This window comes from Clupea harengus, chromosome 24 (assembly GCF_900700415.2).
Source record: "Clupea harengus chromosome 24, Ch_v2.0.2, whole genome shotgun sequence".
NCBI classification, from domain to species: domain Eukaryota; kingdom Metazoa; phylum Chordata; class Actinopteri; order Clupeiformes; family Clupeidae; genus Clupea; species Clupea harengus.
The window spans coordinates 963,264-982,564 of record NC_045175.1 but is presented as its reverse complement, the minus strand read 5'-3'; the positions used below and the strand labels follow the sequence as shown (position 1 = coordinate 982,564).

The 19,301-nt window shown below is 44.6% G+C and overlaps 1 protein-coding gene across 4 annotated transcripts; it reads right to left on the bottom strand.

Annotated features, from left to right (window-relative positions):
* Positions 1-1,597: 1,597 nt before the first annotated feature.
* LOC105900261 (GTP-binding protein 1-like) lies at positions 1,598-19,067 on the bottom strand. 4 transcript variants are annotated; one of them, XM_031561910.2, is made up of 14 exons: positions 19,048-19,067; positions 17,433-17,621; positions 16,756-16,867; positions 14,303-14,483; positions 10,627-10,810; positions 8,727-8,891; positions 8,018-8,141; positions 7,732-7,846; positions 6,426-6,570; positions 5,425-5,743; positions 4,627-4,805; positions 4,023-4,178; positions 3,271-3,321; positions 1,598-1,778 (listed from the first exon to the last, which is right to left on the bottom strand). In XM_031561910.2, the coding sequence occupies exons 2-14, from the start codon at positions 17,610-17,612 to the stop codon at positions 1,668-1,670; spliced, it is 2,022 nt and encodes a 673-aa protein (XP_031417770.1). In that variant the 5' UTR covers positions 17,613-17,621; positions 19,048-19,067; the 3' UTR covers positions 1,598-1,667. The 4 variants fall into 4 exon arrangements, with proteins under 4 accessions (XP_031417770.1, XP_031417769.1, XP_031417772.1 ...); XM_031561909.2 differs by lacking the exon at positions 19,048-19,067 and adding an exon at positions 18,013-18,098 and having other exon boundaries at positions 1,599-1,778; XM_031561912.2 differs by lacking the exon at positions 19,048-19,067 and adding an exon at positions 17,988-18,047 and having other exon boundaries at positions 1,599-1,778.
* Positions 19,068-19,301: the final 234 nt, after the last annotated feature.

Below are 19,301 nucleotides of genomic sequence, written 5' to 3'. Positions count from 1 at the left end.
GAGTGGATACATCTCTGTGAAGATCTCGGCCTGTCAATGGAAACTGACAACACTGAAGTCAAACCCACTAAAGTATTCATCAAAGCCTGTGAACTATATAAAGCCATTGAAACCATCAAGACATTCAGGTCAGCTTCACACCTAGGTTGGGGGGGGGGGGGGGGGGGGGATTCATAGTCCCAGTTGTCTGCCCTACCACAAATACCTAAAAAATGCCTCATAAAATGTATTTAATGCTAATTCTAAAACAAAAGGAAAGCAAAAAACATCACTTCCACAAACTTAGATTGTATTCCCTGTATTAAAGTCCCCTGCCGTGCAGGAGGAAGAATTGCCCGAACCTAGAAAATCTCCTTACCCTCGCTTTTTGTCTTTTGGGATTTAGACCCAGGAGTACGGAGGAGAAACTGAATTGTTGCAAGAAAAATGGGCACGCTGGGCACAATATGACTCGTCTTGGCAACGGAGCAGACCTGCATAAGTCACAAACACACCGCTGAACCAGCTTCCGACTTCCGAAAGCCATCATTCAAAGACCTATGGCATGTTTATTCTAAACACTCAACTGAATATTGACCCACGGATGGCTGTAACTGGACAATGATGACTGGTTTGAGTCTTATGAGTAGCAGTAGGATTTCTTTTTCTTTTTTTTTCAAACTGAAACTTTAAATCTTTCCATCAAGACATACAATAGGCACACCTGTCCATTTTCCATTAAAAGGAAATTGTCTGCTCAAATCTAGGGACCAGATGTTTAGATACTTCGCTTCAAAAAAATTTTAAAATCTTTGCAGGACTAAATAAATCTAGTAAAATCAATATCCAGTTCCAAACAGAGAAGTGGAGAACATTGAAATGTATGAATGGATCATCTACCAACTAATGCCTTCAGACCACTGACAGTAACCTCAATGGTGTGGACTTTAAAAGTTGAGGCCAAATTGTATAGTTTCAGACGTGTCTTATAAAAGCAGTTCTCAGTCAATCTGCAAACATCCTATATATTTGCTACATAATTGTTTGTGCTGGGGTTAGAACAACAAAACAAACAACAACAAAAACAAGAACAGGAGTCTAACGAGGCTTGTTCTGAACTGAATTTCCTCCATGGGGATGAAACAGTACATGGTAAGAGGCTACACATCTCCAACTCTCCAGAGAGATTCTCTCCATCTCCACAGCAGACAGACTCTAGGCACAGGCTAGTTCTCGCAGACAAGACATGACCAACATACCAAAAATTTAAAAACAAAACCTCTCTTTTTTCTGTTCCATATCGACAGGAACTGCTGGCAAAATTGAACTGTGAAAAATAAATGAGCCCAACGCAAACACGGATTTAGCTGGGGGCTTGCTAATTGGGTCCGTGGGGAAATCGGCACATGCTGGAGAACAATATACAACTACAAACAGAGGAGAGTGGCTTGTTGTTAAATACGGTGGTTATGGGAAGGTGAAATTATTTGAGAGTGGTAACAAATTTAAAAACATAAAGAAAAGAAAAATACTGCAAGGGAACAGTCCTGTACAAAATCGCTCTGCCTAAACGCCAAAAAAAAAAAAATGAAAAGATGAAGTGTCCAGGGTGCAAGAAATAAGACAGCAGGGGGGGGCCTGGTTGGAGGAGGGATGGTGAGAAACAGAGGAGATGTCAGTCGGGCTGTTTAGCTGCTTCCTGCTGCTCCTGCAGCAGGGGGCGCCACCAACAAGCTGGTCAGGCCTTTGCCTCTGTGCCTCTGGCCACCTCGCCGCCGCCCGCCGCCACCCTGCTTTGGCTGCAGGGAAGGAGAGAGACAGAGAGAAGGACAGAGAGAGAGAGAGAGAGGGGGAGAAAGCGAGAGAGAGAGAGAGGGGGGGGAGAAAGCGAGAAAGAGAAAGAGAGAGAGAGAGAGAGAGAGAGAGGGTTAGAGGGAGAAACAGACAAATGTATAGATGATCCCTGGTGAGCCCCGCATTGATCTCTGCTCCCCATGCACTCGCTCTGAAGCTGGAATGGATTCTCATCCCGTGTCTTTTAAGCCACACTTGAGACGGCGTAATGCAATTGGAGAGCAGTCAGGAGCGCGTGGCCTTGGCACAGCAGACGGGACGTGACCCGACCCCGTCACCCCTCGCTGGCGCCATTAGTCATGCTCGGGGGGCCTCTCCAATGGTTGCACTCACACCTTTGCTACACCAAGACAGTTCTCAGTCCTTACAGTAATGAGAAAGAGAGAACTCTTACAGCAGGCAGCATCGGGAGAAAACACTTGGTTAAGGTCACATGACGACACATACAATCAACAGCGAGAGAGAGAGAGAGAGAGAGAGAGAGAGAGAGAGAGAGAGAGAGAAATCTACCCATCAGAAGCCCAGCAGGAAGCCAATCCTCTGAATATTTTGATGAAACGCTGCCACTGCTCATCTCATTCAGTGATCACACCAGCCCTGGGACCCCTCCCTCTCCCTCTCTCCCTCTCCCTCTCTCCCTCTCCCTCTCTCCCTCTCCCTCCTTCCCCCTCTCTGTCTCTCTCTCCCTCTCTCTTTCTCCCCCTCCCTCCCTCAGTGGTGACGCATTGCCAGGGCTGAGGATCAGACGTTTTGCCCAAACTAGCTGACCCAAAAACAACATTTAGCCAGTCGGCCAGACTTCTTTATTTAAGGCCATGCACCGCTGGTGACCGGGTCCAATGTAAACTGATTGGCCTTTGACAATTATGACTATTTCATGAATCATTTTATCTTATTTTATTTATTTCAGAGAAAGCCTATTTAAATTCCTTGTTAGCGAGGTTTCTAGGACTGGTCCAAATGAACGTTTGCCTAAAAATGAAATTCTTAATTAAGTACTCATGCTCAAGTCATGCTTAAGTCAAGTCAACTCTTATAGCTTTATAACACGATGGAAGTGAATGGTAACCAATTCCTTACCATGACTGACAATCTGCTGGATAATTCGGGCAATACTGACAAACCAATCTTACAGATTGTGATGACTTACGACTGACTGGATCAAACTAGGTCTAATGTGCTGTCATGTAAATGTGAAGTTTAAGTTCAAACTGAAAACCCAACCCATGGAAAAAGGTTGCAGATCCCTCCTACACACATTTCAATGTTAGATTAAGGGTCTACCAAAACTACCACGTTTGGTTACAAGTTTCCTCATGCTGGGAATTATGGTTACAAGGTGAGTTTAGACCGTTCAAAACATCACAGATGTTGTCTTTAGTGAGGGCAACACGCCGGGCATCCATCTTGTTATTCTGCAGGGGAATCACTCTTTACCTTGTTCTCTTTGTTGCCGTCTCTACTTTGCAAATCCTCCTCTCCTAGCGGCTAACGTGACAAGCAGTACAAACAGGGGAGAAGGGGAACAGGAGGAAGGAGGGGAGCAGAAGGAGGGAATGGACCAATCACAGAACAGAATGGACCAATGACAGAACAGAATGGACCAATGACAGAACAGAATGGATGGGATTTAGGGACATGTGGAAAGGCGACAGGGGAAAAAGAAATGTTGGTGAAAAGGGCGAGAACGAAGACGACACAAACAGTAGACACAAAAGATGGAGTGACGGGAGATAGAAACAACAGTGAACAGATTGATATAACAGGTTCATATAAAGAGATTAGAAGGAAGAAATACAGAGACATACATGCATTGCACAGATCTAAAGTACAGCTCCAGAGGGAGAACTGTGCCCTTAAAAAGCATCGTTTTTTTAAAGTGTACTTTTTGTTTGCCTTTGTTACTTGATGATTCACAGTCACCACATCCATTCAGAAATCTCCTGAAGGGTGCAGACACAGTATCCCATAAATACTATATGAGAATACTACATTTGAAAATGATCAGGCTAGTTGTGTCCAATAAATGCACACTGTCTACACATATAGTCTGTGACCATGTAAGTTGATTTGGGTACCTGTGTATTTCAAATACGCCCATGATGTCTTCGTATTTACTTATTTCCTGCCCTCCACCTAGCTTTGTCCTGACTTCCTGGTTTGTTTGTTGCCGTTGCTATTGTTGTTACCTGTTGCTGTGCTGAGCTTTGGCCGTCCTCTAGTAACCCCGCTTCCTCGTTTGACACTGTCGTTCCGTCTTCGCGCAGGAACGTCTTCTTGCTGGACTGCATTTTCAATAGCTGGGGCTTGGAGTGGGACGTCATGTTATTTGCCGACTGAAGCAACTGGAGAAAACATCAACAAAAATAAACAAACAAACAAACAAAAAAGTAGAGGACTGAAAAGAGAGCCCGAGAGCGTCAAAAAATAAACACAGCAGATGTTTTTTTTTATCACCATAACCCCTTTCAAGATTTGCCACAGTAATCTCTACACTACACTCTACACACTCTACACAAAAAACTGCTTTGTGGCCATGACATTCTATGTAAGATGATATTGTTAAACAGTACTAGGAAACATTATTCCACAAAAACTACATTAACATATCACTATAGTCAACTATGTCTTTGGCTAAGCAAACTTTTATGCTTGATGCGTATGTTTTTGTGGACATCAAGTAACTAGCCGCCCATAGCGACAGATGCACAACCTCATCCTCCTATCCTGGCCCATCCAGGGCCATGAGTGCCTTCCCCCTCTCCTCTGGCAGCCTAGAGAGCCCTGACTGACCTTGGAGATGGTGCCCACGGCCTTGGTGCGGCCCTCCCTGAAGACCAGCCTCTGCTCCACGTGCAGGTACTCCGGGGTCTTGATGAAGCGGAAGTGGACCAGGGCCTTGTCCCCGGTGCGCAGGCAGTCTCTGTTCATGGTCAGGATGGTGGCCGTCTGCCTGATGCTGCCACAGTGAACTGGAGCGGAGACAGGCCAGGGGGGCGTTTGTTATTGGTCATTATTTTTTTTTCCTGTTCGCTGTCAAAAGTGATTTCAAATTCTAACGTTTAAATATCTCTTTTTCTATGTGATTGCGTCTACTGTAAAGCACTTTGTGCAAAATGCTGAAAAAAAAAAGGTGCTATGCAAGTTCTTATTATTTGCACTTAAAACACATTTCACACATTTCACACACTTAAGCCTGTTGCTGTTTAGCGACGAGAGGAAGGGAAAGTCTGCAGCCAGACTCATTTAGATTACAGTCTGTTTCTCAGCCATCCTGCAGGGGTGGGCAAGTCTCATCAGTGATGGGGCAGATTTCTTAGCCTAGCAACAGCAGCAGCAGCAACCAGACTAACATCTAAAGGTCTAAAAAGTCAAGGGTGGGTTACATATGCTCCTGTTAGGCTGTATAAAAAAAACTGAACCTACACCAAGCCTCAGTGGAGAATACTTACTAAGCTTCTGTGTTTTTCTATGTTTAGTCCTATACATGTACATAAAGCACCTTCGCCTTTTTTGAACGTTTTAAATCAGTTTCTCCACCTCGTGTGTAAATAAACTGTGTTCCCGTTCACAGGGGTTTGTGTCACCCACCCATGGCCTGGTAGCGGGGCGAGATGGTGGTGGGGTGGTGCAGCACCAGGATCTCGGCCTCAAACTCCCAGCATGCCAGCGGGCTGAGGCGGGGCGACACCATGACCATGCCCTTGCGGATGGACGAGCGCTTGATCTTCTTGAGGGCGAAGGAGGCCGTCTGGCCGCCGCGCACCTCCTTGACGGGCATGCGCTTGCGGTGGATGGACTTGACGGCGATGGGGATGAAGGAGCCGAGGGGGTCGGGCCCCAGCAGCAGTGTGTCGTTGAGCCGGATGAGCCCGCGTAACGTAGTGCCCGACACCACTGTGCCCACACCCTGAGGGGAGAGACACACACACACACACACACACACGCACACGCACACACACACACGCACACACAGACACGCACGCACAGACACACACCACACACACACACACACGCACGCACGCACGCACGCACACACACACACACACCAACCACACACACACACAGACGCACACACACACACCACACACACATACACACACACACACACACACACACACACACACACAGATTCTATGAGTGACCAAAGTCACACCGTGTAGAGGTATAGAGAAACACACAGAGATAGATTCTAACTCTAGTCTTCACTGTGCCCACACCCAGAAGACACACACACAGAACAAGCAGGAGCTATGAGCGACAAAAAGAAGTAACGCCCCGTGGGAGACAATTAACTCAAGAGGACAGTCAACAGATGGACGATTTCTCCTGGACTGAGAAATGTACACAATTATACAACAGGACGAGACCCATGTCAAATAGGAGGGCTGAGACATTTATCCTCACTGTGAAAACAGTGAGTGAGATTCAGCGTGTCTGAAAAAAGGCTGCAGATATATTCTACACCCAGAGATGCTGAATCAGAGCATAGTGGTGTGTGTGTGTGTGTGTGTGTGTGTGTGTGTGTGTGTGTGTGTGTGTGTGTGTGTGTGTGTGTGTGTGTGTGTGTTGGTGTTTTCAGCGTCTCTCACCGGTACTGAGTAGGTATCATCGATCTGGAACTCGGCCGGCTCGTCGTCCCGGAACGTCGTTCTGGACGACAGTAGGTTGAGGAACATCTTGAGCAGCTCCATGTTCTCTCCGGTCACGTTGGAGATCTGGAATATGGGGCACATCCTGCCAGCACATGGAGACACACACACACACACACACACACACACACACACACACACACACACACACACACACACACACAGGTCCTCACGATAAGTCGGACTGCTTCCAATTCCAGAAACATCCAAGTTTAACACCACTAAATCCATTTTCATACTGTATATATATATAAAGATTGGCATTTCAGCCCGCAAAGGTCACAACTTCACGTTTTCCAGCACGGGGGATTGATTACTTTCCACTGGCTAAATGAAATATGTTCATAATACAGCATGATTGCATGTCTCTTCCCAAACATTTCTCTTCAATTAGGCATTCAGGTATGCAGCTGGTTTGGCTGCTATTACCTCTAAAAAGGCGCCCATTATGCTGTCTCGCGTTCCCGCATCTTCAGCGCTCAACATTTCACCCTTCCTCTCCCTAATTTGAGCTCGGAAGAGTCTGGTAGTTGTGTCCTTTCACTAGTCACTTTATGCCCTCTTATGTCACACCACTATAAAATATAGGGTCAAATTCAATATGAACTATATAATATTTGACACATTTCGCCCCCCCAACCCCCACCCCCACCCCCTTTCCCTACGTGCCCCTGTTGCATTTTAAAGAAATTATCTTAGTTTCCAATCTGCGAAAAGAAAGTGTTTGGCTGTGAATCCTCATCTCGACCCGAATTAAAGGGAGCAGAAAAGAAAAGGCACTGATTGTATATTCTTGAGGAAGCCTGTCTGGAGAGCTCTGGCGTGTTAAGCTGTAATTAACTGGGCCAGCCCAAACCAAGCCAAGCCAAACCAACGCCCCCCCACCCCCACCAAAAAAAGCGAGTGATCATTCACTGAAGACCACTGGCCGGTGCAGAAACCCCCCTCAACAGAGCTAGCTGCTTGTCCTGCTGATCCGAGGAACTTTTCATTTATTCTTTAGTCATCTCTACACACAAGTTTACACAAGTGACCTGCCTTCAACTGTCCCCAACAAAACGAAAAAGCTTCCTTTGTTTAACAAAAACAGGCTTGACAGTACAACATTACCAGCCCTTGTCCACTCATTTCCAAGTCACTGTTAACACCACCTCAAGATTAACTCTATAATATGGTTAGTTGTTAACATCAAGATCGTGTGTGTGAAATGGTTACAGTATACGTAGTCGTATCGGGACAGCCGTACCTCTCCGAGCTGAAGTTGGAGGCGGTGACTATAACGTCATCTTTGTTCTGCACCAACACAGGGATTTTCCGGCAGCCCGGAGACTTGAGTAACCTCTGCAGCAATTTCAGGGTTTCTAAAAAAAGAAATGCACACAAAACAAGACATTACACACACACACACACTTGTTTCCTGCGCACTGCGAGTGATTTATCTTATCCTGGCAAAAGACTCAAAAGGCTGTGGTTGTCAATCGTAATGAGGTATTTGATCTGCAAATAACTGCCGCGCGTCCGTAAGCTCTCACCTTGTAAAATATTGGCGGGGCACATGTCTATTTTCGTGACCACAACAAACACAGGGACATTTAATGCCAAAGCCAGGCCCAGATGCTCTTTCGTCATTCCCACAATTCCTGCATTACTGCCAACCTAGAGAGGGAAAGTGGGGGAGAGAGAGTGAGAGAGAGAGAGAGAGAGAGAGGAAGGGTGGGTGTACATTAATAAAGAGAAAGGAAGATAGCATTCTTCAAAATGAAGTGGTGAGCAAGTAGAAGCCAAGACATAATGGCAACTAAAAGATCCTACACATCCTGAATGAAAGCATGTCCCGATAAAAAAATACTTTTTGTGCGTTCTCAAACCATACAAGGTGGGAGACAGAAGAGCAGAAGCTAACTTAAGTCATCGTGTTTAAAAACTACTGTATGGACCACCAACCCCTCCATTCAAACTTCTACAGTGAAATTGAGTATAGTGACGCCTTATCACTAATCTTAAGAAACAAACTGTACATTTCTATCAACTAATCTGCCTCCTCTCTTTTACCCCCTGACTTTCTTCCCTTTTCTCCCCCTGCTTTACTCTCTTCCTCTCCTTCTTTCTCCCTTTATTCCTACCTCCTCTATCTCTGTTCACCTCCCTCACTTTCTCCCCCTCTCTTTCTCTCTCTCTCTCTCTCTCTCTCTCTCTCTCTCTCTCTCTCTCTCTCCCTCATCTCATCTCATCTCATCTCACCATGAGCATACAGAAGTCTGGCAGGTGTCCGGTCATGCCAAACACGGTGGTCTTCAGGTACTTCTCGTGGCCCGCCAGGTCGATGAAGGTGATGACCTTGGAGGAGCGCTCGCAGATCTTGGTCCAGTCCAGGCTGCCGCCGTGGCTGTCTGGTTTGTTTACCACCTGCGGAGAGACGGAGAGGGGGGGGGGGGGGGGATGGGGGCAGACAAAGGCAGCACTTCTGAGACCCGTGACTTTAATAGCGTGACGCAAGTGCTGCTCAGACGGGATCGATCGCACAAAGGTACGCCAGGAGGACACATCTACACAACAGGCATTAATCCAGCCGATAGAATGATCTAGAATGATTTCATTCAGAACCACTAAAACAGTGAAGACACGCATTCCAGCAGAACTTGAATTACACTTTCGCAAATCATCTCAAAGATCAGTATTTAGTAAGAATCAACAACTCATGCAATCACACCTTTAAATGACGTCTACATTCAGTCATTCAGCTGAGCCAGCTCTCAAACTACACAGGCACGGGAAGGTGGCATAATATATAGCCTAGTTATTTGTCAGACTCATTTATTCATTTATGCATCTCATTCAAAGCAATTCAACCAATAACTCCAACAGACTGACCCCCTGAAGCTGGCAATGCATAATAAAACATCTGCCCAATGCACTACATCTGATCCATCAAGCTTACAAGACTGATGTCCATCTGTGCAGATTGTCAAAACTGCAGCACTTTTCTGATAAAGCATTTGACCTGTGGCTGACTCTGACGTCTGACTCCACATCCCTCGGGTTTTAACCGACCATTTACATGGTCATTTGACACGTGTCTATCAAACATGATTTAAATAAGGGCATGTACTGCATGGCGAGTGGTTCAGTGCAATGTCACTTCATTCGGGCACTGTGAACACAGAGAATCGTGCGGGTTTATGCTTTGTTGACTAATGGTGTCGCTTTCCATCCAGGACCTCTTAGCTGACATTATTCAATTAATTAGTGAACATGAACAAACCATTCATTTCAGATTTAACTCAAAATAATTGATAATGATAGCTGTACTTAATGCTCTACTGGTTTTAAACTGCTGTAATTAATTCAATTTCATGATGCTAGAATATAATAGCATCATTTTCTTGAATAGCTTGCAGTACCATTTATGAAGAAATGTTACCAAAAACACTTAAGCTACAATATGCCTACAACATTTCTCCCCACCACAGTGATAAGAGTCTTTATTTCAGCATTTTGGCTGACACATTGGCTTTCCGTCCTTTAGTTCCTTGTGTCTGTTGGCCCCTTCCCAGCAATGCTGAACTCAAACCTCCACTGCTGCTAAACGATGAAAACATGAATCTGTATACTATGGTACTGCAAAATACCCTCAGAAAATAATCACAGAGTCATATTCACTGCCAAGAACAGCGTCTGATTGCAACGCTGCCAAATTTGGGCCAGTATTACAATAAAATAGACTGGGGAAGCAATCCATCAACAGGTCATTCCGATAGCCTACCGGCTTCAAGGCACATTTGAAATTGAACCAAAACAAGAACCTTGTGTTGGAAGCATTCAGCCATCTGAGACACGATGGGGCCCTGGTCAGGCTGGAGAGATGCCCACCTGTCCCAGAGATGCCCACCTGCCCCAGAGATGCCCACCTGTCCCAAAAGACGCCCACCTGTCCCAGAGATGCCCACCTGTCCCAAAAGACGCCCACCTGTCCCAGAGATGCCCACCTGTCCCAGAGATGCCCACCTGTCCCAAAAGACGCCCACCTGCCCCAGAGATGCCCACCTGTCCCAAAAGACGCCCACCTGTCCCAGAGATGCCCACCTGTCCCAGAGATGCCCACCTGTCCCAAAAGACGCCCACCTGCCCCAGAGATGCCCACCTGTCCATGCTGGTCGAAGCCCAGGATGTCGTTGCCCACGCTGCTCGTGCGGCCACTCTCCATCTCGTGCTTGTGGCGGAAGAGCTTCTGGCGGGCGAAGCCGCGGCCGTTGTCCAGCTCGCCGTGGGTGAGCACGCCCAGTAACGTGCTCTTCCCGGCGTCTACGTTCCCCACCACCGCCACCCTGGGAGGGCAGAGAGAGTTCGGAATCAGTACCAATTCATTTCATTTCTCCCTCTTCGTTTCGGACAGAGCATAGGGGCCTTCACTTTGAGCATCCATCTCTCTCTATCCTGGGCTGTCTGCTTCACCTCTCCCCAGGATAGACCAATGGTCTCAAGTTCTGACTGTAGCTTGCATTCTCCAATCAGTACAAAAGGAGGACAGTAATCAGGATCTGCTCTGGCCAGACAAGGCCATCATTGGTTTACACCAGAATTCCCATTGTGCTACTCATACACGAGCCACTACAGACTCAGCAGTCAAGTACACTGTGATGTGGACTCTACAGGTAGTCTGGCACATTCATCTATACCTGTGATTCTATACCACCCCTGAGTCTTTACGAGGATGATTCTATACCACCCCTCAGTCTTTACGAGGATAATTCTGTACCACCCCTCAGTCTTTACGAGGATGATTTTGCTGTCTAGATGGTTTCCTACTACCACATATACTACTTACGTACGGTCTTGATGGATACGCAATGACAAGTCTGATTTTAGAATGCCAGTAAATCAGGAGACTGATACACAGACAGACAGATAGAAAGCGCGAGAGAGAGAGAGAGAGAAAGGATCCAAGAGACAGAAACTGAATACAACAACTTGACATCTTAAGGCAGAGACACTGAGACCAGGAAAAGCAGAAGACTTCAGAGAATAGGTTGTGACAGGGGGAAGAGGTGACAGAGATGAGAGAGAGAAATACGAGATGACCACACCACACACACACACACAGACACACACACACACACACACACACACACACACACAACACACACAGACACACACACAAGGTGGGAGCTAAAGAAAAGACTTGGATTGAGAAGCCAGAGGACACTGAAAAGAAGAAGAAAAGTGTAGCGACAGGCTGAGGGCGAAATAAAAGAGTGAAAAACTGGTGAAAAAAGGGGTGCTACTGCCCTCTTCTGCTCGCTAAAATCAAAACAGACTAGACCACACTGCTTCCAAGAAGAACTGTAAACATTACACTGCATGTGTACTCCCTCACAGAACTACAATAACTGCCAATAAGGTCCAAGACCAACTGAGCTATTCACACGATAACATGACATATTATATAATAACATAATGTTAAATTTTGAACCTGTCACTAAAAACAAAGGCTTTCCAACAGGATCTGATGCGTTTGGGGATCTTTGTAAAAGAACATACCACCAGGCTGAGAAGGAAAAAAAAGGTCATGACCCGGTTTCAGTAGAGGTTTTACCAAGGGATTACAGTGACATATATTTCTTTGTTGTTCAGTGAGAGTGGCCTCTGTTCAAACTGCTGGTCCGTGGGCAAACGGACCTGTGATATAAATCTAGAAAGTCTCACCCATCACTAAAGCCCCAGACTCGTGTTAGGGCATAGACTTGGTGTATAATCCGTAAATCTTAAGTGGAAAAGCAAACCTAGACTCTGCAGCAGCAATTAGACACTATCATCTCAGTAACACTTGGCTCTCTGAGTGCCCTAAGGGTTTCAACCGTTTTATAGCATACAGACATTACTTATATCCATACATTCACTTCATAGCATAACTCGGGGCGCAATCTAATAAATGCTGAAAATGTTTAAATTTATTTAAAAAAAAAAAAAAATGGAAACGAAACGAAAATGGAACACGCTACTTACTGGCTAGAACAGGGGGGTTAACACATGGGGTACTCATCACAGGTGACAACAGGAATTGTGTGACACTATACTATTACTACACGTCTAGGCAAACAAACTGCTCTCTCTCCAATTAGTCAACACATGGCAAGACCACTGACTGCTCTATTTGGATTAAGCTGACAGCGCCATCTAGTGGACACAGGAGAGGGGCCCTACTCCCATAAACAGGCATAGAAATGTTCATGGCAATTGAAAAAACTTCCTGTTGTCCTTATGGTTTTATCCTGCTGCAAAAAGACTCCCAGCTGTTTTGAGATTCATCTTTCCCACCTGCTGTGATCAATGACGTTGAGATATTTGAGTGTAATTTCCATTATTATTCACATTCATATTCAACATGTTTGCTGATCATGGGTAAATGCAGAGAAAAATACTGATAGTCAAGTATCATCATTCTTTGGCCTGTAGGCTACTGTTTTATGAGGGGGTTTAGAGCTTTGCCTGTTATGTGAGCATGTAAATTGGGGAATCGAGAAGATGAAAACAGAGTCTGCTAGCAAGCTAATAAGACATATCTGTGATTTGGACATTTTAAATCTTGATACCTATTGTAGCTAGTAGAGACGTTCAGACAACAATTCTTTTAGGTTTGTTAAAATGAGGTTGTAGATGAAGATTTACATAATGACGGTAGTTACAGTTTTACAATGATTAAGTAACCGTATCGGATGTGGATCAGTGAAATCTAACCAATACCTGATCCATTTAATAATGTCAGTATTGGCGGCGACACTGATCAAGAATCGTATCGTTGCATCACTAGTTTCTGTGGTGTCAGGCCTGACCTCTTGTGCTTTGTGTGGTTGTGCTGTGTCTTTACTGTGTGTGAGTGTTTGAATCAACATGAAATGGCTGAAACAATCACGATAACAAGTTCCATGAAGTGTGCATCAACAACAATTTAACATTAAGTCACAGCAGTCTTCCACGGTGGCACTTTTACAATATTGAACAGTAGTAAATAATGAACTATACTTGACATTTAATGTGGCACAATATATGACTAAGCAGTTCCAGTTATCTATAACTATAACTTTTATCGCCTTGACAGTTAAATAAACGAATTGCACATTATGTTATTCTCCCTTGTATTCAGTTACGAAATTGTAAATAGTGTTCAAACTTGACATAAAACTTAAAGCATACTGTTGCATTCAACTGTTTATTCTGCACTTCGTCGCGCAAGGAGATCAAAATAAAGGTCTCCTCCTAAGTTCATGTTGAAGGGTTATTTGTAGGAGTAGAATATTGGGGTAGTAAGGCCAGGAACGGTAAACACATTTTGATTCAAAATAAACCGCTTCAAATAAATTGCTTTGGAATACATTTAAATTGAATGTATTTTCTGGCTCTTTAAATAAGAAGAGCTATGTGGTTTGCTAAAGCCTCATGTAACCCAAAATACCAACGACAAGGAGAATAATGAAAACAATAACAATAACTATTATTAGAGTTAAAGAGCTCTGGTATCAGTATTGGAAGATTTCAAATTCAGGTATCGGATTGGAACTGAACAAAAGTGGATCGGTGCATCTGTAATACAAACATGGACCCCTTCATCCATGAGGCCTGACACCACTGAAACAGGGACAACTTTGTATGTCCAAGTGACTGCAACACTACTCCAACCTCTGGCTTTTGGTAATGCTCGCTTTTTGCTTATGCGTAATGTGTGATGTGTTTACTTGACTTTGGGCCACACCATGGCATACATCATGGTGAGGCATCGTGTCTTCTTGGGGTCCCTCGTCCCCTCTCTGGCCATTGCTCACCTGACCTCCAGGAAGTCGGCGTCCCCCACGCGGCGACGGATGAGGTAGTCGCGCACGTTGCCGCCCGTCTCTGCCCGCTCGCGCAGCAGGATGATGTCAGCCTCCACCGTCTCGCACAGCGACTGCACCGTGGCCACCGACGCCTCCATGTCCTGCTCGTTCAGCCCATAGTCGGCACCGTCTGAGAGGAGGGTGAGTGCAGACAGGAGGTTATTGATGGGGAAAGGGGGGGGGTTGGGGTACAGACAGGTAGAGAAAGAGGGGTGGGGGAGAGAGTGGGATTAAGTGACAGAAGGGGCAGAGAGAGAGAGAGAGAGAAAGAGAGAGAGATGATGGCAGAATACAGAACATGATCCTCATTACTACCTCCCCGCACAAAGAGCCTGGTCCCACCACAATTTAAATTACGGCAAAATGAAGTAATATTGCTCACACACACACACACACGTGTTAAAAGTAAAAAATGCCTGTGTATGATGTGAATTATAGGTCTTAGAAAGAAAGAAAATAGGAATCTGCCAAAATCGGAATCAGCAGGAATCGACCAGAAAAAAAATTGCAATCCGTGACATCAATCACATTAACTCTACTTGGCTAGCAGCACAAGTCCCAAAGGAATGTGTAACGTCAAACACTTGTGTAGGCTATTCCTCATTACAATAACATAAAGGAATGTGTAACGTTAAACAGTGTGTAGGCTATTCCTCATTACAATAACATAAATGGGATATGGGTTTGAATTGGTTGTTTAAAAGCATCATGCTGTCATTTGTCAGATGGTTAAAAAAATCTATTATTTTATTTTTCAGCATCGATGGCGAGTCTTTCACATAAACATTACACTGCATCAATGCAACCATCACTTCCCCTAGCCCTAGTCCACACACAATGATTATCTGACTTGGACGTACAGACAATCAATGGAACGACTGCCTAGCCACAGAGACATGAAGATAAGTGCACCTTCTTAGGAATGACTTGTCCAACCAGTTCCTCAACATGTTTGTGGGGACCAATGATAACAATGAGGACTGCACACTGGATCTCTCCTGCGTGATAATCAAGTGCATACCAGATGTAAGACAGGCGGATCTCTTGCAGCCCAACAATGACAAGTGAAAGTAACACTCGTGGGGTGTTGCTGCTGGGGACTTGAACACGTTGTCATGAAGACTGATGCAGGGCAAAAGTGCATATAAAAAAAACCCACTGGAAACTACGTATATGAAATCAAGTTCGTATTTAATCATTTAGGAGGGGTGACGCTGTTGTGTATTGTAACGGCGCATACTGACACATCGCAAAAATAACAATGAAATAACCTGCAAACACCTCCCCCACCAAACAAAACAAAAGGCGTCTGGTCCATTCACACTGTTTTCAGATGTGAAGAAAGAGTCCACGGATTGTCAATTACTACATGAAACGAGCCATAAACAGAAAACATGACCCCTTTGACCTTTGACCTTTGCCTTTGACAGCTGGGGCAGCTGAGAGTAGGAGGGGTGACAGGGGGGTGAGAGAGTACTGCTTATGAGTGCAAAATCCGCAGACACAATAACAGCAGGCTTAAAGTGTGTATGAAACACACCGTCACAATGCAAAGGAGAGCATAATGGTGCCAAACACAGTTGTAAGAAGTGAGTTTGAGGGAATGAACACACATAAAGCTCTGCGGTATTCTAAATGCCACAAACACTGACATTCTGAGAGGCAGCTGACAACATAGCCTTTAATAGTCAATAGTCAACTTTTTTTGTTTACTGAAACATTGATCTGACATTCACTGATTGATTACGGAGGGAGCTCAAATCCGTATTAGACACAAACAATCCAAGAAGTACAATTCTATTACGTTTTCACCTAGTTAGGCCAGATATTTCTAGTAAAAAAAAGGTAGATTTTAGCAAGTGTCTCTTTGGGAGTTCAGCCTCCAAGTCCTGAGTCCTGAGACCCACTACCCCCTTACCCAGGAGGAAATAGCTGTGTGTCTTGAATCTTTACGATGACCATGGTAACCCCACACTGGGGTCAGTGCTGTGAGTGTGTGCTGTGTTCGGAGACAGAGTGGAAATCGCCAAAGGTCACTAAGCTCCAGTGAAGAGGTATGAGCGGCTTTTCACAAGTCTCAGTCTGACTCTTGAGCTGTACACTCCAACTACCCCTTTAAAAAATTACATGAGCTCCTTGATTAATAAAAGCAAAATATCACCCAGGTGTACACAAGAGTTAGGGAAAAACCTCACCCGTAACTCTATTACACATGTGATAATACCATAAGGTCAGTACCTAGAGCAATCAGGTAACCAACGCTGTAAAATCTTGCCAAGCTCAAAACATACAACACTGGCAATAAGATACATGTGAGCACTGCCTGTAAAATAATGACACCGGAGCTGCTAAAAGTGTTGATCTATGGTCACCCACATAACAGTTCACATATAACAACTAACCTGAGCCCATTCCCACCACGTAGATAGTTTCCCCACAGCCCTCGTCCATCCTCTCCCTGAGTTGCCGAAATAACACATCATATTGTTCTCCTGTTGGACTGACCAGAACCATCTGGAGAAGAAGGATAAGCAAATAAGACAGTTCTGTTAAGTTGTACACTTCTAGGCCAAAGCGTATTGTGCCAAATTTGAAGGCGGTGGTAACGATGGGAAGTCATAGATGACTCCGAAAGGAGGCACACAGAAGCTTGCTTTGCGCGCGCCACAAATCTGACATTTAAACTCGACAGGACAAACAAGGAAGTATGCATGGTAAACGAAACATCCACAAATATTAAAAGATTAGAAAAAGAGCGGGATAAATGCCATTGCAGCACAATGAAATGGTAATGGACATGCTTCAAAATACTGGCCAGCTGGTACTTTTTGTTACCATATGTTGACATGGCTACCTACGTGTCATTCATTGAATAAGTCGGCTAGCTAGACAGCTATGCTAGCTCGCTAATGCTAGGTACATGTATCCAGACTTTACTATAAACAAACACATTGGTCGTATTTTGCAATTAACAGCCCGTATTGCAGTGAGATTAATAATAGATCTGAAGCATAAACGTTACATGTACAATTACAGAGCTTTGAGGGTCAACGTCAACATATGAGAGGCACAGGCCTACCTTGCTAGTTAGGTCTAAATGACCCTCGGACTCGCCATTGTGAGCCTCTCCGTCCTCGTAACAGTCCCCCCCAGATGGGTCATCATCGCTGCCCCGGTCTGGAGCAAACATACAGGCAGGTACAACAGTATCTGCCACTGCTATTGGACTCGGACATAGACTTGACTCTGTCGCCGCCATTCCTATAATCTGACATGGAAGATATTAATAGTCGGTATGAATTAAATGCATTGATAAAAAAAAGTCAGTGCAATTTCTGTCCCATTAACAGGCTTTCTACCTGGTTAAGACAAGTAGCAATAAGCTAGTTAGTTAGCTAGCTAGCTACTGGGTTTAGCCAAATACTGTAACCTAAGCTAAACCCAGCTAAGTCTTGGCTAACTAAGCTAGCAAAACAGCTACTGGTAAGTTAGTAAAGTTTGTGCTAAAACTAAAACACGACTGTCCAATGCAACGGAGGTACTTGTTGCATGCATGTATCTCTTTTAGGATTATGAAAATGTTTATGTTCATCACATTTCATATACATAACGTTAAGATATCGCAACTTCTAACCTGAGCCCAAAATACACACACATACCAGATGGGTCGTTGCGTGGACTTGTACCACTGTCCCAGATTCGACAATGTATACGCACACGCCCACTTATGAATAATTCATAAAATATGTGCGGTAAAATGTTTAAAAAAAAAGTCCTTTAGGAATAAAATGTTTTAACACATTTAGGCGAGACCATAACCACGTCTACTATCCATATTTGTATGGAAATGGTTGTTAATGGTTATAGGTACATATTTTCGTATAACATAATTAGTCAGCCTCTCTTACGTATGGATACATGCCAGCGAAACGAAACGCTTGCTTCGCTTTGAGGGGGCGTGTCGTGGTATTGAGATAATTAGCAAGCTTGCCAGCTAGTAGGCTATCTAGTCCCTTGTCTTTATATCAGAACTGTCATTCTGTTAAACGTAAGTGTAGCACTAAGGGGCATAGAAATATATAGGGTTAGCGTCTATATATGTCTATCCTAAGGGGTACTTTTACGTCACGGCACCGCTTGTTTACTTCTCCCCGCCCTGTCTATTTCACACGTAGATAATTGCCACTCTATTAGTCTGTTCAGCCCCTATAAATGGGCAACAAGGTGCCATCTGTGCATGCGTCTATCTCTGCGTGTGCTGACGAACAGTCACGGTACCTGCTGCTGCTTACTCAAGTCCACCAGTTCGTCTGTGGCTAATTCTAGTTTGGTCGGGTACTCGTTCCCGGCTGTCGTACCGTTTCCTGGCTCACTCGCCTGAATCGGATAGTCTAGTGTTCATCTGCAGCTCGGCTATTAACGATAACCAAGAGGAGAGAGCACATTAGTCCAGTTTTAGCTGCTCTGCACTGGCTTCCAGTAACCTTTAGTTTTGAATTATTATTATTATTTGTATTGTTTAAGCTAATTGACGTGTATAGCTGATCCCTGCGCCGTTAGTTTGTTGCTGTAACTGTTCTGCATTTCCTGTAGGAATTGGCCTGGGGTGTCTGACAACATAGACATGTCCATATGTCTATGTCTGACAACGCTACTGTTTTGCTTTGCGTCTCTTCCTCCCAAGCAGCGCCTACCTCAATTGTCACTGGGCTATATGATGGCTGGATTCGTGGTGGGGTCGCCATGACGTCTCCATTAATCCTGCTTCTGCGTACTAGTGCTGCTGCTAATGTGCGTGGGATTTTTTATATATTTTTTTTTTTTTATGCATGTCATGTTTTTACGCATGTGTGTTTTGTCACTGACCACTCATTTTTGCTTGCTTTTCTAGTTGCGATTTATTGTCGCTGTTTTGCTAGATGCTTTGTATTTATTTTCTGTATAACTA